Here is a 17,911-nt window from a genome sequence, read left to right on the forward strand (position 1 = left end):
GCAAGATATAGCGACATTAACTCGGATTCAAACTCGGATTTCAGCAGTTTGTCTGCCGTAAACAGCAATGCTGTGACACTTTTAAATAGGACAATACTGCCATCTACTGTGCATGCATATGTGACAATAACATCTACGGCTTTTAGAGCAGTGGTTCTCAACCTTTTTTCAGTGATGTACCCCCTGTGAACATCTTTTTAATTCAAGTAATTCAGTGTGTCTCCCATAACAATGTGACCTCGGACTACGTTAAGGTAACGTGTGGAGTTCCTCAGGGTTCGGTCCTTGGCCCTGCACTCTTCAGCATCTACATGCTGCCGCTGGGTGACATCATACGCAAATACGGTGTTAGCTTTCACTGTTATGCTGATGACACCCAACTCTACATGCCCCTAAAGCTGACCAACACGCCGGATTGTAGTCAGCTGGAGGCGTGTCTTAATGAAATTAAACAATGGATGTCCGCTAACTTTTTGCAACTCAACGCCAAAAAAACGGAAATGCTGATTATCGGTCCTGCTAGACACCGACCTCTATTTAATAATACAACTTTAACATTTGACAACCAAATAATAAAACAAGGTGACTCTGTAAAAAATCTGGGTATTATCTTCGACCCAACTCTCTCCTTTGAGTCACACATTAAAAGCGTTACTAAAACGGCCTTCTTTCATCTCCGTAATATCGCTAAAATTCGCTCCATTCTGTCCACTAAAGACGCTGAGATCATTATCCATGCGTTTGTTACGTCTCGTCTCAATTACTGTAACGTATTATTTTCGGGTTTCCCCATGTCTAGCATTAAAAGATTACAGTTGGTACAAAATGCGGCTGCTAGACTTTTGACAAGAACAAGAAAGTTTGATCACATTACACCTGTACTGGCTCACCTGCACTGGCTTCCTGTGCACTTAAGATGTGACTTTAAGGTTTTACTACTTACGTATAAAATACTACACGGTCTAGCTCCAGCCTATCTTGCCGATTGTATTGTACCATATGTCCCGGCAAGAAATCTGCCTTCAAAGGACTCCGGCTTATTAGTGATTCCAAAGCCCAAAAAAAGTCTGCGGGCTGTAGAGCTTTTTCATTTCGGGCTCCAGTACTCTGGAATGCCCTCCCGGTAACAGTTCGAGATGCCACCTCAGTAGAAGCATTTAAGTCTCACCTTAAAACTCATTTGTATACTCTAGCCTTTAAATGGACTCCCTTTTTAGACCAGTTGATCTGCCGTTTCTTTTCTTTTTCTCCTATGTCCCACTCTCCTTTGTGGAGGGAGTCCGGTCCGATCCGGTGGCCATGTACTGCTCGCCTGTGTATCGGCTGGGGACATCTCTGCGCTGCTGATCAGCCTCCTCTTGGGATGGTTTCCTGCTGGCTCCGCTGTGAATGGGACTCTCGCTGCTGTGTTGGATCCGCTTTGGACTGGACTCTCGCGACTGTGTTGGATCCATTATGGATTGATCTTTCACAGTATCATGTTCTCATAGTCATCATTGTCACTGGGTCATCATTGTCACCGATGTCCCACTGGGTGTGAGTTTTCCTTGCCCTTATGTGGGCCTACCGAGGATGTGGTAGTGGTTTGTGCAGCCCTTTGAGACACTAGTGATTTAGGGCTATATAAGCAAACATTGATTGATTGATTGAAGTACCCCCTAATCAGAGCAAAGCATTTTTGGTTGGAAAAAAAAAGATGAAGAAGTAAAATACAGCACTATGTCATCAGTTTCTGATTTATTAAATTGTATAGTGGTCTTTGTTGAAATATTTGGAAAAAAAGATATAAAAATAACTAAAAACTTGTTGAAAAATAAACAAGTGTTTCAATTATAAATCAAGATTTCTACACATACTGCGATGAGGTGGCGACTTGTCCAGGGTGTACCCAGCCTTCCGCCCGATTGTAGCTGAGATAGGCGCCAGCGCCCCTCCGCAACCCCAAAGGGAATAAGCGGTAGGAAATGGATGGATGGATAGCTGTAAATATACTCCTCCCCTCTTAACCACGCCCCCAACAACACCCTCGCCCAAGCCCCGACCACGCCCCCCACCACCTGACCCCAGGGTGTATATTGTAGCGTCCCGAATGAGTCCGTGCTGAGTTTTTGATTGATTGAAACTTTTATTAATAGATTGCACAGTTCAGTACATATTCCGTACAATTGACCACTAAATGGTAACACCCCAATAAGTTTTTCAACTTGTTTAAGTCGGGGACCACGTAAATCAATTCATGGTAATCAATTCAGGGTCTTTGTTTTGTGGTGTTTATGTTGTGTTACGGTGCGGATGTTCTCCCTAAATGTGGTTGTCATCTTTGTTTGGTGTGGGTTCACAGTGTGCACTGCAAAAAGTCAGTGTTCAAAAACAAGGGGAAAAAAATACAAAAATGACGGGTATTTTTATTTGAACTAAGCAAAATTATCTGCCAATAGAATGAGTGAAGTGAAGTGAAGTGAATTATATTTTATATAGCGCTTTTCTCAAGTGACTCAAAGCGCTTTTACAAAGTGACACCCAATATCTAAGTTACATTTAAACCAGTGTGGGTGGCACTGGAGCAGGTGGGTAAAGTGTCTTGCCCAAGGACACAACGGCAGTAACTAGGATGGCACAAGTGGGAATCGAACCTGCAACCCTCAAGTTGCTGGCACGGCCACTCTACCAACCGAGCTATACCGAGATATGAGAAAATTTGGCTTGTCAAGACGTTCTAAAACAAGTAAAATTAGCTAACCTCACTGAACCCAAAAATACCTTAAAATAAGTATATTTTCTCACTAATAACATCCGTACTCTTCTTGGTAGGAAAAAAATGGACCTTTTTTCTACGTATGATCTATTATTTCATTGAAAATAAAACAGCAAATTCCCATTTCTCTGTTATCTGTTTTAATTTTGAGACAAAATTGTGTTGGGGACATCTCTACGCCGGCTTCACGGTGGCAGAGGGGTTAGTGCGTCTGCCTCACAATAAGAGGTTCCTGCAGTCCCGGGTTCAAATCCAGGCTCGGGATCTTTCTGTGTGGAGTTTGCATGTTCTCCCCGTGACTGCGTGGCTTCCTCCCACTTCCAAAGACATGCACCTGGGGATAGGTTGATTGGCAACACTAAATTGGCCCTAGTGTGTGAATGTTGTCTGTCTATCTGTGTTGGCCCTGCGATGAGGTGGCGACTTGTCCAGGGTGTACCCCGCCTTCCGCCCGATTGTAGCTGAGATAGGCGCCAGCGCCCCCCGTGACCCCAAAAGGGAATAAGCGGTAGGAAATGGATGGATGGATGGACATCTCTACGCCGCTGATCCGCCTCCGCTTGAGATGGTTTCCTGTGGACGGGACTCTCGCTGCTGTCTTGGATCCGCTTTGAACTGAACTCTCGCGGCTGTCTTGGAGCCACTATGGATTGAACTTTCACAGTATCATGTTAGACCCGCTCGACATCCATTGCTTTCTGTCCCCTAGAGGGGGGGGTTGCCCACATCTGAGGTCCTCTCCAAGGTTTCTCATAGTCAGCATTGTCACTGGCGTCCCACTGGATGTGAATTCTCCCTGCCCACTGGGTGTGAGTTGATAATATTTGCGGGCCTGATTTTGGCAGACCCCGCCTCGGTGCTTGCTCGCAGTCCATGCCTCCTCGCCGCCATCTTGGGCCAGGCTCCGGCGTGCCCTGCCTCGCTGTCCAACTGCCGCCACACCTTCTCGCCGCCATCTTGGGCCGGGCTCCGGCGTGCCCTGCCTTGCTGTCGGGCTGCCAGCTCCGCCTCTCAATCAATCAATCAATCAATCAATGTTTATTTATATAGCCCCAAATCACAAATGTCTCAAAGGGCTGCACAAATCATTACGACTACGACATCCTCGGAAGAACCCACAAAAGGGCAAGGAAAACTCACACCCAGTGGGCAGGGAGAATTCACATCCAGTGGGACGCCAGTGACAATGCTGACTATGAGAAACCTTGGAGAGGACCTCAGATGTGGGCAACCCCCCCCCCCTCTAGGGGACCGAAAGCAATGGATGTCGAGCGGGTCTAACATGATACTGTGAAAGTTCAATCCATAGTGGCTCCAAGACAGCAGTGAGAGTTCAGTTCAAGCGGATCCAAGACAGCAGCGAGAGTCCCGTCCACAGGAAACCATCACTAGTTTGTCAACTAGTGATGGTTTCCAACATCTGTGATGGTATGGGGGGTTCATTAGTGGCATGTGAAAGCACCATTAATGCTGAAAGGTACATACAGGTTTTGGAACAACATATGATGCCATCTAAGCGCCGTCTTTTTCATGGACGCCCCTGTTTATTTCAGCAAGACAATTCCAAGCCATATTCAGCACGTGTTACAACAGCGTGGCTTCGTAAATCCACAATAATATTGTCCCCAAAAAAATTAAATTAAAGTAAAACATGTAAACAACCGACAGAGGAACTCAAACAGTTCAAAGAAAAGGTGCTTGAGGGGGGGTCTGGTCCTGCTTCCTCTCCGCTTTGTAGTTCTCGGGTCAAGACAAAATCTTCCTGTGGATTAAAATACATCAAATAAACCCACACCTTCACGTCGCTTCCCATCCCACACAGTGGAGTTTTACCAGCCTTCTGCTTGGTAAGAACATAGACAGCTTTTGTCTGGTCGCTGGGAACTCCCGGCAACACAACATTTTGTGATAACTTGGATACAATTATTCTGACACTTTCTAAATACAATGTTAACATCATGGGGTGGTATAGCTCGGCCGGGCCAGCAACTTGAGGGTTGCAGGTTCCAATCCCGCTTCCACCATCCTAGTCACTGCCATTGTGTCCTTGGGCAAGACACTTTACCCACCTGCTCCCAGTGCCACCCACACTGGTTTAAATGTAACTTAGATATTGGGTTTCACTATGTAAAGCGCCTTGAGTCACTAGAGAAAAGCGCTATATAAATATAATTCACTTCACACACACACATAAACACACACACGGGCAGTATAGCTCGGTTGGTAGAGCGGCCGTGCCAGCAACTTGGGGGTTGCAGGTTCGATTCCCACTTCCGCCATCCTAGTCACTGCCGTTGTGTCCTTGGGCAAGACACTTTACCCACCTGCTCCCAGTGCCACCCACACTGGTTTAAATGTAACTTAGATATTGGGTTTCACTCTGTAAAGCGCTTTGAGTCACTAGAGAAAAAGCGCTATATAAATATAATTCACTTAACACACACAAACACACACACGGGCGGTATAGCTCGGTTGGTAGAGAACCAGCAACTTGAGGGTTGCAGGTTCCAATCCTGCTTCCACCATCCTAGTCACTGCCGTTGTGTCCTTGGGCAAGATACTTTACCCACCTGCTCCCAGTGCCACCCACACTGGTTTAAATGTATCTTATATATTGGGTTTCACTCTTTAAAGCGCTTTGAGTCACTAGAGAAAAGCGCTATATAAATATAATTCACTTCACACACACACACAAACACACACACGGGCGGTATAGCTCGGTTGGTAGAGTGGCCGTGCCAGCAACTTGAGGGTTGCAGGTTCGAATCCCGCTTACGCCATCCTAGTCACTGCCGCTGTGCCCTTAGGCAAGACACTTTACCCACCTGCTCCCAGTGCCACCCACACTGGTTTAAATGTATCTTAGATATTGGGTTTCACTATGTAAAGCGCTTTGAGTCACTAGAGAAAAAGCGCTATATAAATATAATTCACTTCACACACACACACAAGGGCGGTATAGCTCGGTTGGTAGAGTGGCCGGGCCAGTAACTTGAGGGTTGCAGGTTCCAATCCCGCTTCCACCATCCTAGTCACTGCCATTGTGTCCTTGGGCAAGACACTTTACCCACCTGCTCCCAGTGCCACCCACACTGGTTTAAATGTAACTTAGATATTGGGTTTCACTATGTAAAGCGCTTTGAGTCACTAGAGAAAAAGCGCTATATAAATGTAATTCACTTCACTTCACCTGAGAGCCCTTTAGACATGAAATAACACCCAAATAATCACCTGGGCGTGGGTTGCGAAATACTTGACCTGAGACTCTCAGTTACCATCCGCACCGAGACCACCAAAAGATTCTACCTTCTCTCTTTCTCTCCTTGTCCTAGAAACCCCCCCCCCCCCTCCCCCGTTATTCCTTCCCTTCAAAATTCCACATCCAGCCCCTGACGCCATCAACTAACCGTTTTATTCTCCCCTCTCTTCTTCTATCTTCTTCTCCTCCTGGTCAAATCTCTCTCTTCCTGTCTCGCTCTATTCCTTTCTCTTCGTTTTGTCCAACAGGAAACCCGAGGATTCGACCTATGAAAAACATCACGGCCGTGGCAGGACGGAGCTCTTTTGTAAATTGCCGGGTGATCGGCTACCCGTATTATTCCATCAACTGGTACAAGGAAGGACTTCTGCTGCCTGACAATCATCGCCAGGTAACATTTCATCCTTTTAAATGGAGCGGGACTACAAACCCCGTTTCCATATGAGTTGGGAAATTGTGTTTGATGTAAATATAACCGGAATACAATGATTTGCAAATCCTTTTTCAACCCATATTCAGTTGAATATGCTACAAAGACAACATATTTTTTTTGCAAATAAAACGTGAGAAAGAAGTTGGGAAAGGTGGCAATAAATACTGATAAAGTTGAGGAATGCTCATCAAACACTTATTTGGAACATCCCACAGGTGTGCAGGCTAATTGGGAACAGGTGGGTGCCATGATTGGGTATAAAAGCAGCTTCCCAAAAAATGCTCGGTCTTTCACAAGAAAGGATGGGGCGAGGTACACCCCTTTGTCCACGACTGCGTGAGCAAATAGTCAAACAGTTTAAGAACAACGTTTCTCAAAGTGCAACTGCAAGAAATTTAGGGATTTCAACATCTACGCTCCATAATATCATCAAAAGGTTCAGAGAATCTGGAGAAATCACTCCACGTAAGCGGCATGGCCGGAAACCAACATTGAATGACCGTGACCTCCGACTGTATCAAAAGCCGACATCAATCTCTAAAGGATATCACCACATTGCTCAGGAACACTTGAAAAAACCACTGTCACTAAATACAGTTCGTCGCTACATCTGTAAGTGCAAGTTAAAGCTCTACTATACAAAGCGAAAGCCATTTATCAACAACATCCGGAAATGCCGCCGGCTTCTCTGGGCCCGAGATCATCTAAGATGGACTGATGCAAAGTGGAAAAGTGTTCCGTGGTCTGACGAGTCCACATTTCAAATTGTTTTTGGAAATATTCGACATCGTGTCATCCGGACCAAAGGGGAAGCGAACCATCCAGACTGTTATCGACGCAACGTTCAAAAGCCAGCATGTGTGATGGTATGGGGGTGCATTAGTGCCCAAGGCATGGGTAACTTACACATCTGTGATGGTATGGGGGTGTATTAGTGCCCAAGGCATGGGTAACTTACACATCTGTGATGGTATGGGGGTGTATTAGTGCCCAAGGCATGGGTAACTTACACATCTGTGATGGTATGGGGGTGTATTAGTGCCCAAGGCATGGGTAACTTACACATCTGTGATGGTATGGGGGTGTATTAGTGCCCAAGGCATGGGTAACTTACACATCTGTGATGGTATGGGGGTGTATTAGTGCCCAAGGCATGGGTAACTTACACATCTGTGATGGTATGGGGGTGTATTAGTGCCCAAGGCATGGGTAACTTACACATCTGTGATGGTATGGGGGTGTATTAGTGCCCAAGGCATGGGTAACTTACACATCTGTGATGGTATGGGGGTGTATTAGTGCCCAAGGCATGGGTAACTTACACATCTGTGATGGTATGGGGGTGTATTAGTGCCCAAGGCATGGGTAACTTACACATCTGTGATGGTATGGGGGTGTATTAGTGCCCAAGGCATGGGTAACTTACACATCTGTGATGGTATGGGGGTGTATTAGTGCTCAAGACATGGGTAACTTACACATCTGTGATGGTATGGGGGTGTATTAGTGCCCAAGGCATGGGTAACTTACACATCTGTGATGGTATGGGGGTGTATTAGTGCTCAAGGCATGGGTAACTTACACATCTGTGATGGTATGGGGGTGTATTAGTGCCCAAGGCATGGGTAACTTACACATCTGTGATGGTATGGGGGTGTATTAGTGCCCAAGGCATGGGTAACTTACACATCTGTGATGGTATGGGGGTGCATTAGTCCCCAAGGCATGGGTAACTTACACATCTGTGATGGTATGGGGGTGTATTAGTGCCCAAGGCATGGGTAACTTACACATCTGTGATGGTATGGGGGTGTATTAGTGCCCAAGGCATGGGTAACTTACACATGTGTGATGGTATGGGGGTGTATTAGTGCCCAAGGCATGGGTAACTTACACATCTGTGATGGTATGGGGGTGTATTAGTGCCCAAGACATGGGTAACTTACACATCTGTGATGGTATGGGGGTGTATTAGTGCCCAAGGCATGGGTAACTTACGCATCTGTGATGGTATGGGGGTGTATTAGTGCCCAAGGCATGGGTAACTTACACATCTGTGATGGTATGGGGGTGCATTAGTGCCCAAGGCATGGGTAACTTACACATCTGTGATGGTATGGGGGTGTATTAGTGCCCAAGTCATGGGTAACTTACACATCTGTGATGGTATGGGGGTGTATTAGTGCCCAAGGCATGGGTAACTTACACATCTGTGATGGTATGGGGGTGTATTAGTGCCCAAGTCATGGGTAACTTACACATCTGTGATGGTATGGGGGTGTATTAGTGCCCAAGGCATGGGTAACTTACACATCTGTGATGGTATGGGGGTGTATTAGTGCCCAAGGCATGGGTAACTTACACATCTGTGATGGTATGGGGGTGTATTAGTGCCCAAGGCATGGGTAACTTACACATCTGTGATGGTATGGGGGTGTATTAGTGCCCAAGGCATGGGTAACTTACACATCTGTGAAGGCACCATTAATGCTGAAAGGTACATACAGGTTTTGGAACAACATCTGATGCCATCCATGCGCCGTCTTTTTCATGGACGCCCCTGTTTAATTCAGCAAGACAATGACCAGCCATATTCAGCACGTGTTACAACAGCGTGGCTTCGTAAATCCACAATAATATTGTCCAAAAAAAAAACAACACAATTAAACATGTAAACAACCGACAGAGGAACTCAAACAGTTCGAAGAAAAGGTGCTTGGAGGGGTGTCAGGGCCTGCTTCCTCTCCGCTTTGTAGATCTCGGGTCAAGACAGGGTCCTGCTTCCTCTCCGCTTTGTAGATCTCGGGTCAAGACAAAATCTTCCTGTGTTAAAACAGCGTGGCTTCGTAAAAAAAGAGTGCGGGTACTTTCCTGGCCCGCTTGCAGTCCAGACCTGTCTCCCATCGAAAATGTGTGGCGTATTATGAAGCGTAAAATATGAAGCGTAAAATACGAAACTCTACATAAAACAACAATGGGAAAGAATTCCACTTTCGAAGCTTCAACAATTAGTTTCCTCAGTTCCCAAACGTTTATTGAGTGTTGTTAAAAGAAAAGGTGATGTAACACACTGGTGAACATGCCCTTTCCCAACTACTTTGGCACGTTTTATAGCCATGAAATTCTATGTTATTAGCAAAAAAAAAAGTTTGAACATCAAATATGTTGTCTTTGTAGTGGATTCAATTGAATATGGGATGAAAAGGATTTGCAAATCATTGTTTATATTTACATCCAACACAAAATCCCAACTCATATGGAAACATTGTTTGTAGATCAGGCAAAATTAAACATTCATTCTGTAATTAATGATATTTGGAGGCTTTCCTTTTGCCTTATTATATATGATATTTCTTATTATAATTTAGTCGGTTTTAAGATGGTGATTCATGGACGATAAATGTATGCAAATATTACAACAAATAGTTCAGTAGTTAAGATTAATGGTGGTAACAAAATATGGGATATTTTTTTCTTGGTTAGTCATTCATCTCCCTCTAACTTACCTTAAATGACCTGCAAAACGCGAGTGTCAGCCGTGTGTGTGTGTGTGTGTCTTTTGGAGGTGGTGTTCGAAAACGGCACCCTGAAGCTGACCGACGTCCAGAAGGGGATGGACGAGGGGGCGTACATCTGCAGCGTGCTCATACAACCTCAGCTCTTCATCAAGCAGACGGTTTATGTCACCGTCAAAGGTGAGTCACCACGTCGGAATGAACTCACCTCCGTTAAAACGCCCGTAAATCTCCCCAGCGAATTAACACGTGTTCAGTTGTATCGATCCTGTTCCCACAAGGGTTTTGTCGGACTACAAATAGATCCGCTCTACACAGCATATAGTGGGAATGAAACACTCAAAAGTGGCATGTGGACAAGGCCTGTGAAGGATCGTTTCCCTTCGTTATTGGCAAATAATGAACTGTTTAGTTAAGGTCAAAATTCCGAGGTTGGTGTTAGGCCAAAGTAGAATTATTTAGTTTAACACAGGTTTGTGCTTTGCGTACAACTTCTAAAAATGCCTAACCGTGACCCCGAAAGGGACAAGCGGTAGGTAATGGATGGATGGACGGAACATAATTATGCTGTCGTGCGGGTTCTCAGGACCACCAAGGAAGGATATTGTGGCGCAGGTTAGACTTTGTTTTGCTTTTCAATAATAAGAGTCTCTACGGGTTGCTTTTCAGTCTTGCCGTGTCCTGCTTCCTCTGCTGCGTGCGTCTTCGTCTTCCTGAGGCTCTCTCTCTCTCGCTCTCGTTCGGCATCCGCTTGCTTCTGGCTCCTTCTCTCTCCATCTGCCCTTTTATACAGTGCAAGAGGAGATTTAAATTGTGCCCAGCTGAGCAACCCACGCACCTGATAATATTTGCGGGGTTGCCTCGGTGCTTGCTCGCAGTCCACGCCTCCTCGCCGCCATCTTGGGCCGGGCTCCGGCATGCCCTGCCTCGCTGTCGAACTGCCGGCCACGCCTTCTCGCCGCCATCTTGGGCCCGGCTCCGGCGTGCCCTGCCTCGCTGTCGGACTAACGGCCATGCCTCCACGCCACCATCTTGGGCCAGGCTACGGTGTGCCCTGCCTTGCTGTCGGGCTGCCAGCTCCGCCTCTCCACAATAATATTGTCCCCCCCCCCAAAAAAAACACAATAAAACATGTAAACAACCGACAGAGGAACTCAAACGGCCAATCACAATAAACAGCAGAGCAAATCAATTAAAGTCAACTTTAAGTACCACTGATAGTCACACACACACTAGGTGTGGGGAAATTTGCCCTCTGCATTCGGCGCATTCCCCTGGGAGACGAGGGGAGCAGTGAGCAACAGCGGCGGCCACGCCCGGCTAATTGGAAGGTCACATGGAGTTTGGAGCCCTGTAGCAACTGGCTGTGCGGAAAGTCGGCGACCCCTCTCTGTCGGTTTTCGTGGCTGAGTTGCTGTTGTTCCCAAACTCTTCTATTTCCTTATAATAAAGCCGACAGTTTGACTGTAGCGAGGACATTTCAGGACTGGATTTTTTTGCACAGGTGGCATCCAGTGACAGTTCCACGCTGGAAATCACTGAGAGCGGCACATTCTTTCACAAATGTTTGTAGAAACAGTCTCCATGTCTAAGTGCTTGATTTTATACACCTGTTAGGACACCTGATTCTGATCCTTTGGCAATCTAGTGTATATGTCGTCTGAAAGAACTTGGGATTGACCAGTGTCTTTTATTCCCTGAGAGCAAGACTGGTCGGACGCAACAATGGTCGAAAGTGCTTTTTGAAAAATGTGCTCGTGTTCCCCATGTCACTCCCGTCAATCATACCCCGGGAATGGAGGCTATCACAAGGGTGATGGATCATATTTCCCCGGCTTCGGTTAAATGCTGGCTGCCATCTGCAGACTGTTTTCAAGCAGACCTAATCGGACGTTATTACAATAATCACCCTAAGATGTGATAAAAGCATGAATGAGGACCTCTGCGTCTTTAAATGATATTATTCGGAACAATTTAACGATGTACTCAAGATAAAAGAAAACACCTTAATTAGAGATGTCCGATATTGGCTTTTTTGCCGATATTGTCCAACTCTTAATTACTGATATCAACCGATACCAAAACATACAGTCGTGGAATTAACATTTTACTATGCCTAATTTTGTTGTGATGCCCCGCTGGATGCATTAAACAATGTAACAAGGTTTTCCAAATTAAATCAACTCAAGTTATGGGGGGAAAAAAATGCCAAAATGCCACTGCCATATTTATTATTGAAGTCACAAAGTGCATTATTTGTTTTAACATGCCTCAAAAATAGCAGCTTGGAATTTAGGACATGCTCTCCCTGAGAGAGCGTGAGGAGGTTGAGGTTGGAGGGGGGTGGGTATATTGTACCGTCCCGGAAGAGTTAGTGCTGCAAGGGGTTCCGGGTATTTGTTCCGTTGTGTTTATGTTGCAAAGCAAATTGAGGCAGAGCTCTCAATTTACCGGTCGATTTATGTTCCCATCCTCACCTATGGTCATGAGCTTTGGGTTATGACCGAAAGGACAAGATCACGGGTACAAGCGGCCCAAATGAGCTTGAGGTGGCGGGGCTCTCCCTTAGAGATAGGGTGAGAAGCTCTGTCATCCGGGAGGAGCTCAAAGTAAAGCTGCTGCTCCTCCACATCAAGAGGAGCCAGATGAGGTGGTTCGGGCACCCGAACGCCTCCCTAGGGAGGTGTTATGGGCACGTCCAACCGGTAGGAGGCCACGGGGAAGACCCAGGACACGTTGGGAAGACTATGTCTCCCGGCTGGCCTGGGAACACCTCGGGATCCCCCGTAAAGAGCTGGACTAAATGGCTGGGGAGATGGAAGTCTGGGCTTCCCTGCTTAGGCTGCTGCCCCCGCGACCCGACCTCGGATAAGCAGAAGAAGAAGATGGATGGATGAATAGTCATGTTTAAAGCAGCTAATATTTCCCTATGTGTACACTTTGTGCTTTTTGTTCGTTAGTAAACTCTGTGTTTCACCTTGAAGGCGCTGGAGTGTTTATTGGGAGTATAATGTACTCCCTTTTTGTGGAGGGGGCCTTGTCAGTTTAGAACAAAAAGCCTGTATTTCTTTCTGGACGGGAGGAGGCTGTTTTCGTACTAAATAAGCTGACTTTTCCGTTTGATTTTTAGACCGCTTCTTGATTCTACTATTACCGCATTTGTAAGGACTGGTCTCCTAAAGCTTTAGTAAAACTTGGTAATATTGCTATTCTGTCTTGGTGGTCCTTCTTACTCAACATACACTATATTGCCAAAAGTACCTGGCCACCTGCCTTGGCTCACATATGAACTTGAAATGCCTTCCCATTCCTAACCCATAGGGTTCAATAAGATGTCGGGCTACATTTTGCAGCTATTACAGCTTCAACTCTTCTGGGAAGGCTGTCCACAAGGTTGCGGAGTGTGTTTAGAGGAATTTTCCACCATTCTTCCAAAAGAGCATTGGTGAGGAAACACACTGATGTTGGTCGAGAGGGCTTGGCTCCCAGTCTCCTTTTCTAATTCATCCCAAAGGTGTTCTACGGGTTCAGGTCAGGACTCTGTGTATATTGTAGCGTCCTGGTAGAGTAAGTGCTGCAAGGGGTTCTGGGTATTTGTTCTGTTGTGTTACGGTGCGGATGTTCTTACGAAATGTGTTTGTCATTCTTGTTTGGTGTGGGTTCACAGTGCGGCGCATATTTGTAACAGTGTTAAAGTTGTTTATACGGCCACCCTAAGTGTGACATGTAGGGCTGTTGACCAAGTATGCATTGGATTCACTTGTGTGTGTAAAAGCCGTAGATATCATGTGACTGGGCCGGCACGCAAAAGCAGTGCCTTTAAGGTTTATTGGCGCTCTGTACTCCTCCCTACGTCCGTGTAGACAGCGGCGTTTTAAAAAGTCATACATTTTACTTCTTGAAACCGACACCGATAATTTTGAAACTGATACTGATCCATCCATCCATCCATCTTCTTCCGCTTATCCGAGGTCGGGTCGCGGGGCAGCAGCCTAAGCAGGGAAACCCAGACTTCCCTCTCCCCAGCCACTTCGTCTAGCTCTTCCCGGGGATCCTGAGGCGTTCCCAGGCCAGCCGGGAGACATAGTCTTCCCAACGTGTCCTGGGTCTTACGATCCACTCTTCCCCCACTCGTGAACAAGACTCCTAGGTACTTGAACTCCTCCACTTGGGGCAGGGTCTCCTCCCCAACCCGGAGATGGCACTCCACCCTTTTCCGGGCGAGAACCATGGACTCGGACTTGGAGGTGGTGATTCTCATTACTGATACTGATACGTTCCGATATTACGTTTTAAAGCATCCATCCATCATCTTCTGCTTATCCGAGGTCGGGTCGTGGGGGCAACAGCCTAAGCAGGGAAACCCAGACTTCCCTCTCCCCAGCCACTTTGTCTAGCTCTTCCCGGGGGATCCCGAGGCGTTCCCAGGCCAGCCGGGAGACATAGTCTTCCCAACGTGTCCTGGGTCTTCCCCGTGGCCTCCTACCGGTTGGACGTGCCCTAAACACCTCCCTCGGGAGGCGTTCGGGTGGCATCCTGACCAGATGCCCGAACCACCTCATCTGGCTCCTCTCCATGTGAAGGAGCAGCGGCTTTACTTTGAGCTCCTCCCGGATGGCAGAGCTTCTCACCCTATCTCTAAGGGAGAGACCCAAACTCATTTAGGCCGCTTGTACCCGTGATCTTATCCTTTCGGTCATGACCCAAAGCTCATGACCATAGGTGAGGATGGGAACGTAGATCGACCGGTAAATTTAGAGCTTTGCCTTCCGGCTCAGCTCCTTCTTCACCACAACGGATCGGTACAACGTCCGCATTACTGAAGACGGCGCACCGATCCGCCTGTCGATCTCACGATCCACTCTTCCCTCACTCGTGAACAAGACTCCTAGGTACTTGAACTCCTCCACTTGGGGCAGGGTCTCCTCCCCAACCCGGAGATGGCACTCCACCCTTTTCCGGGCGAGAACCATGGACTCGGACTTGGAGGTGGTGATTCTCATTACTGATACTGATACGTTCCGATATTACGTTTTAAAGCATTAATCAGCCAATAATATCGGACATCTCTGACCTTAATAGTACATTTGTTTATTTTTGGGTCCGGACCACGGATCGGAACTACAAGTGCGAACGCAGCCTAAGAGAATAACAAACGATTTCAAAGCTCGTAAGCGAAGCAGGAGGATAAAGATGTGTGCCTTGTCCCTAATGACCCCTGATTAAGGGGCGGAGTGGGCCGTGTTACACTATTGCAACCAGCAATTCCACAGATCCCGAGTACTATCAAACAGGACTGCGGAGGGATTTTTGCCGACGTGTTTCCTTACTTGGAAATAAAGGCGCATTGTGCGTCTGGCCCGGGTGCGGTCGGCGCGTGTCAATGTGTGCTCGTCATGTCTCTGATTTAATTAGATGCATTTTAATGAGGTCCAGATTAAATCCCCCAGATGTCTCAGCTGTAACCCCCACCATCATCACCACCACCACCACCACCACCCTCCCCAACTCTGAATCACCTCCATCGGTCTCCATGGCAACAACATTCTCCCCCTGCGGATGGCGCTCTAATTAGAGCAGCTATTATGGGCTGGCCTCATCACGGCAGGGCCGGTTGGAGTGGCGAAGCTGGCGGGGGGGGGGGGGGATACGGGCGTAACGGCAAGCGGGCACACTGCAAAAACTGAAATCTAAGTAAGATTGAATATGTCGAATAAAGGTGACATTTGCTTATTTTCTGTCTGATAAGATAATTCTTCTCACTAAGCAGATTTTATGTTAGACAGTTTTACTTAATTTAAGGGTTTTGGTCCTAAATGATCTCAGTAAGATATTACAGCTTGTTGCTGAGATTTGATGACCTATATTGAGTAAAACATGCTTGAAACTAGAATATCAACTGTTGCAAAGCTGTGTCATCAACACAAGTATAAAACTACTTTTTAAAAGTATAGCGGGGGCGGTACCTCTGGATTGGCAGACCGGGGTGTTGGTTCCTGTCTCTAAGAAGGGGAACCGGAGGGTGTGTTCCAACTATCGTGGGATCACACTCCTCAGCCTTCCCGGTAAGGTTTATTCAGGTGTACTGGAGAGGAGGCTACGCCGGATAGTCGAACCTCGGATTCAGGAGGAACAGTGTGGTTTTCGTCCTGGTCGTGGAACTGTGGACCAGCTCTATACTCTCGGCAGGGTTCTTGAGGGTGCATGGGAGTTTGCCCAACCAGTCTACATGTGCTTTGTGGACTTGGAGAAGGCATTCGACCGTGTCCCTCGGGAAGTCCTGTGGGGAGTGCTCAGAGAGTATGGGGTACCGGACTGTCTTATTGTGGCGGTCCGATCCCTGTATGATCAATGCCAGAGCTTGGTCCGCATTGCCGGAAATAAGTCGGACACGTTTCCGGTGAGGGTTGGACTCCACCAAGGCTGCCTTTTGTCAACGATTCTGTTCATAACTTTTATGGACAGAATTTCTAGGCGCAGTCAAGGCGTTGAGGGGTTCCGGTTTTGTGGCCGCAGGATTAGCAGATGATGTGGTCCTGATGGCTTCATCTGGCCAGAACCTTCAGCTCTCACTGGATCGGTTCGCAGTCGAGTGTGAAGCGACCGCGATGAGAATCAGCTCCTCCGAGTCCATGGTTCTCGCCCGGAAAAGGGTGGAGTGCCATTTCCGGGTTGGGGAGGAAACCCTGCCTCAAGTGGAGGAGTTCAAGTACCTAGGAGTCTTGTTCACGAGTGGGGGAAGAGTGGATCGCAAGATCGACAGGCGGATCGGTGCGGCGTCTTCAGTAATGCAGACGTTGTACCGATCCGTTGTGGTGAAGAAGGATCTGAGCCGGAAGGCAAAGCTCTCAATTTACCGGTCGATCTACGTTCCCATCCTCACCTATGGTCATGAGCTTTGGGTTATGACCGAAAGGATAAGATCATGGGCACAAGCGGCCGAAATGAGTTTCCTCCGCCGTGTGGTGGGGCTCTCCCTTAGAGATAGGGTGAGAAGCTCTGCCATCCGGGAGGAACTCAAAGTAAAGCCGCTGCTCCTCCACATGGAGAGGAGCCAGATGAGGTGGTTCGGGCATCTGGTCAGGATGCCACCCGAACGCCTCCCTAGGGAGGTGTTTAGGGCACGTCCAACCAGTAGGAGGCCACGGGGAAGACCCAGGACACGTTGGGAAGACTATGTCTCCCGGCTGGCCTGAGAACTTTTCGGGGTCTCCCAGGAAGAGTTGGTCGAAGTGGCTGGGAAGATGGAAGTCTGGGCTTCCCTGCTTAGGCTGCTGCCCCCGCGACCCAACCCCGGATAAGCGGAAGAAGATAGATGGATGGATGGAATAATTTCTTATTTCAAGCATGAAAAAAAAATAATGACTTTGACACAATTTTGGCTCTTAATTAAAACAGATGACAGGGGGGGCATAGCTCGGTTGGTAGAGTGGCCGTGCCAGCAACTTGAGGGTTGCAGTTCGATTCCCGCTTCCGCCATCCTAGTCACTGACGTTGTGTCCTTGAGCAAGACACTTTACCCACCTGCTCCCAGTGCCACCCACACTGGTTCAAATGTAACTTAGATATTGGGTTTCACTATGTAAAGCGCTTTGAGTCACTCAAGAAAAGCGCTATATAAATATAATTCATTTCACTTCACAGCCAAATGGACTTTGTGTCATGATCTGTGGTAAAGGGAATAAGCGGTAGGAAATGGATGGATGGATATTTCTTGTTCCTTTTGGCACTCTTTTAGTTACTGTTTGCGCTCCTTTGTTTTATTTGGTTACCATGCCGACTTATGATTTTCACCTGCCTCTGGTGTTCGGACCGTACACCTGTTTCTAATCAAGACCCTTATTTAAGCCTGTCTTTGCCAGTCAGTCGGGCTCCGCGTCATTGCTTGTTGTCATGTGATACCATAGTTAATGTTGCTCGTTCCATGTCCGATTCCAAGTTTCGCTAGT

At 47.3% G+C, this 17,911-nt stretch overlaps 1 protein-coding gene across 3 annotated transcripts in view; it reads left to right on the top strand.

The window, feature by feature from the left end:
• The window catches only part of dscaml1 (Down syndrome cell adhesion molecule like 1), a 426,233-nt gene that overhangs the window by 250,018 nt on the left and 158,304 nt on the right, over positions 1–17,911 (top strand). For all 3 annotated transcript variants that reach the window (XR_009802713.1, XM_061878592.1, XM_061878593.1), the window contains exons 8-9: positions 6,263–6,405; positions 10,013–10,142. Coding sequence is in view for 2 of the 3 variants with exons in the window: in XM_061878592.1 (XP_061734576.1) it covers positions 6,263–6,405; positions 10,013–10,142 (273 nt within the window). In the remaining variant the exon portion in view is untranslated. Of the gene's footprint in view, positions 1–6,262; positions 6,406–10,012; positions 10,143–17,911 lie in introns of those variants that run through there.

This window comes from Nerophis ophidion, linkage group LG18 (assembly GCF_033978795.1).
Source record: "Nerophis ophidion isolate RoL-2023_Sa linkage group LG18, RoL_Noph_v1.0, whole genome shotgun sequence".
NCBI classification, from domain to species: Eukaryota; Metazoa; Chordata; class Actinopteri; order Syngnathiformes; family Syngnathidae; genus Nerophis; species Nerophis ophidion.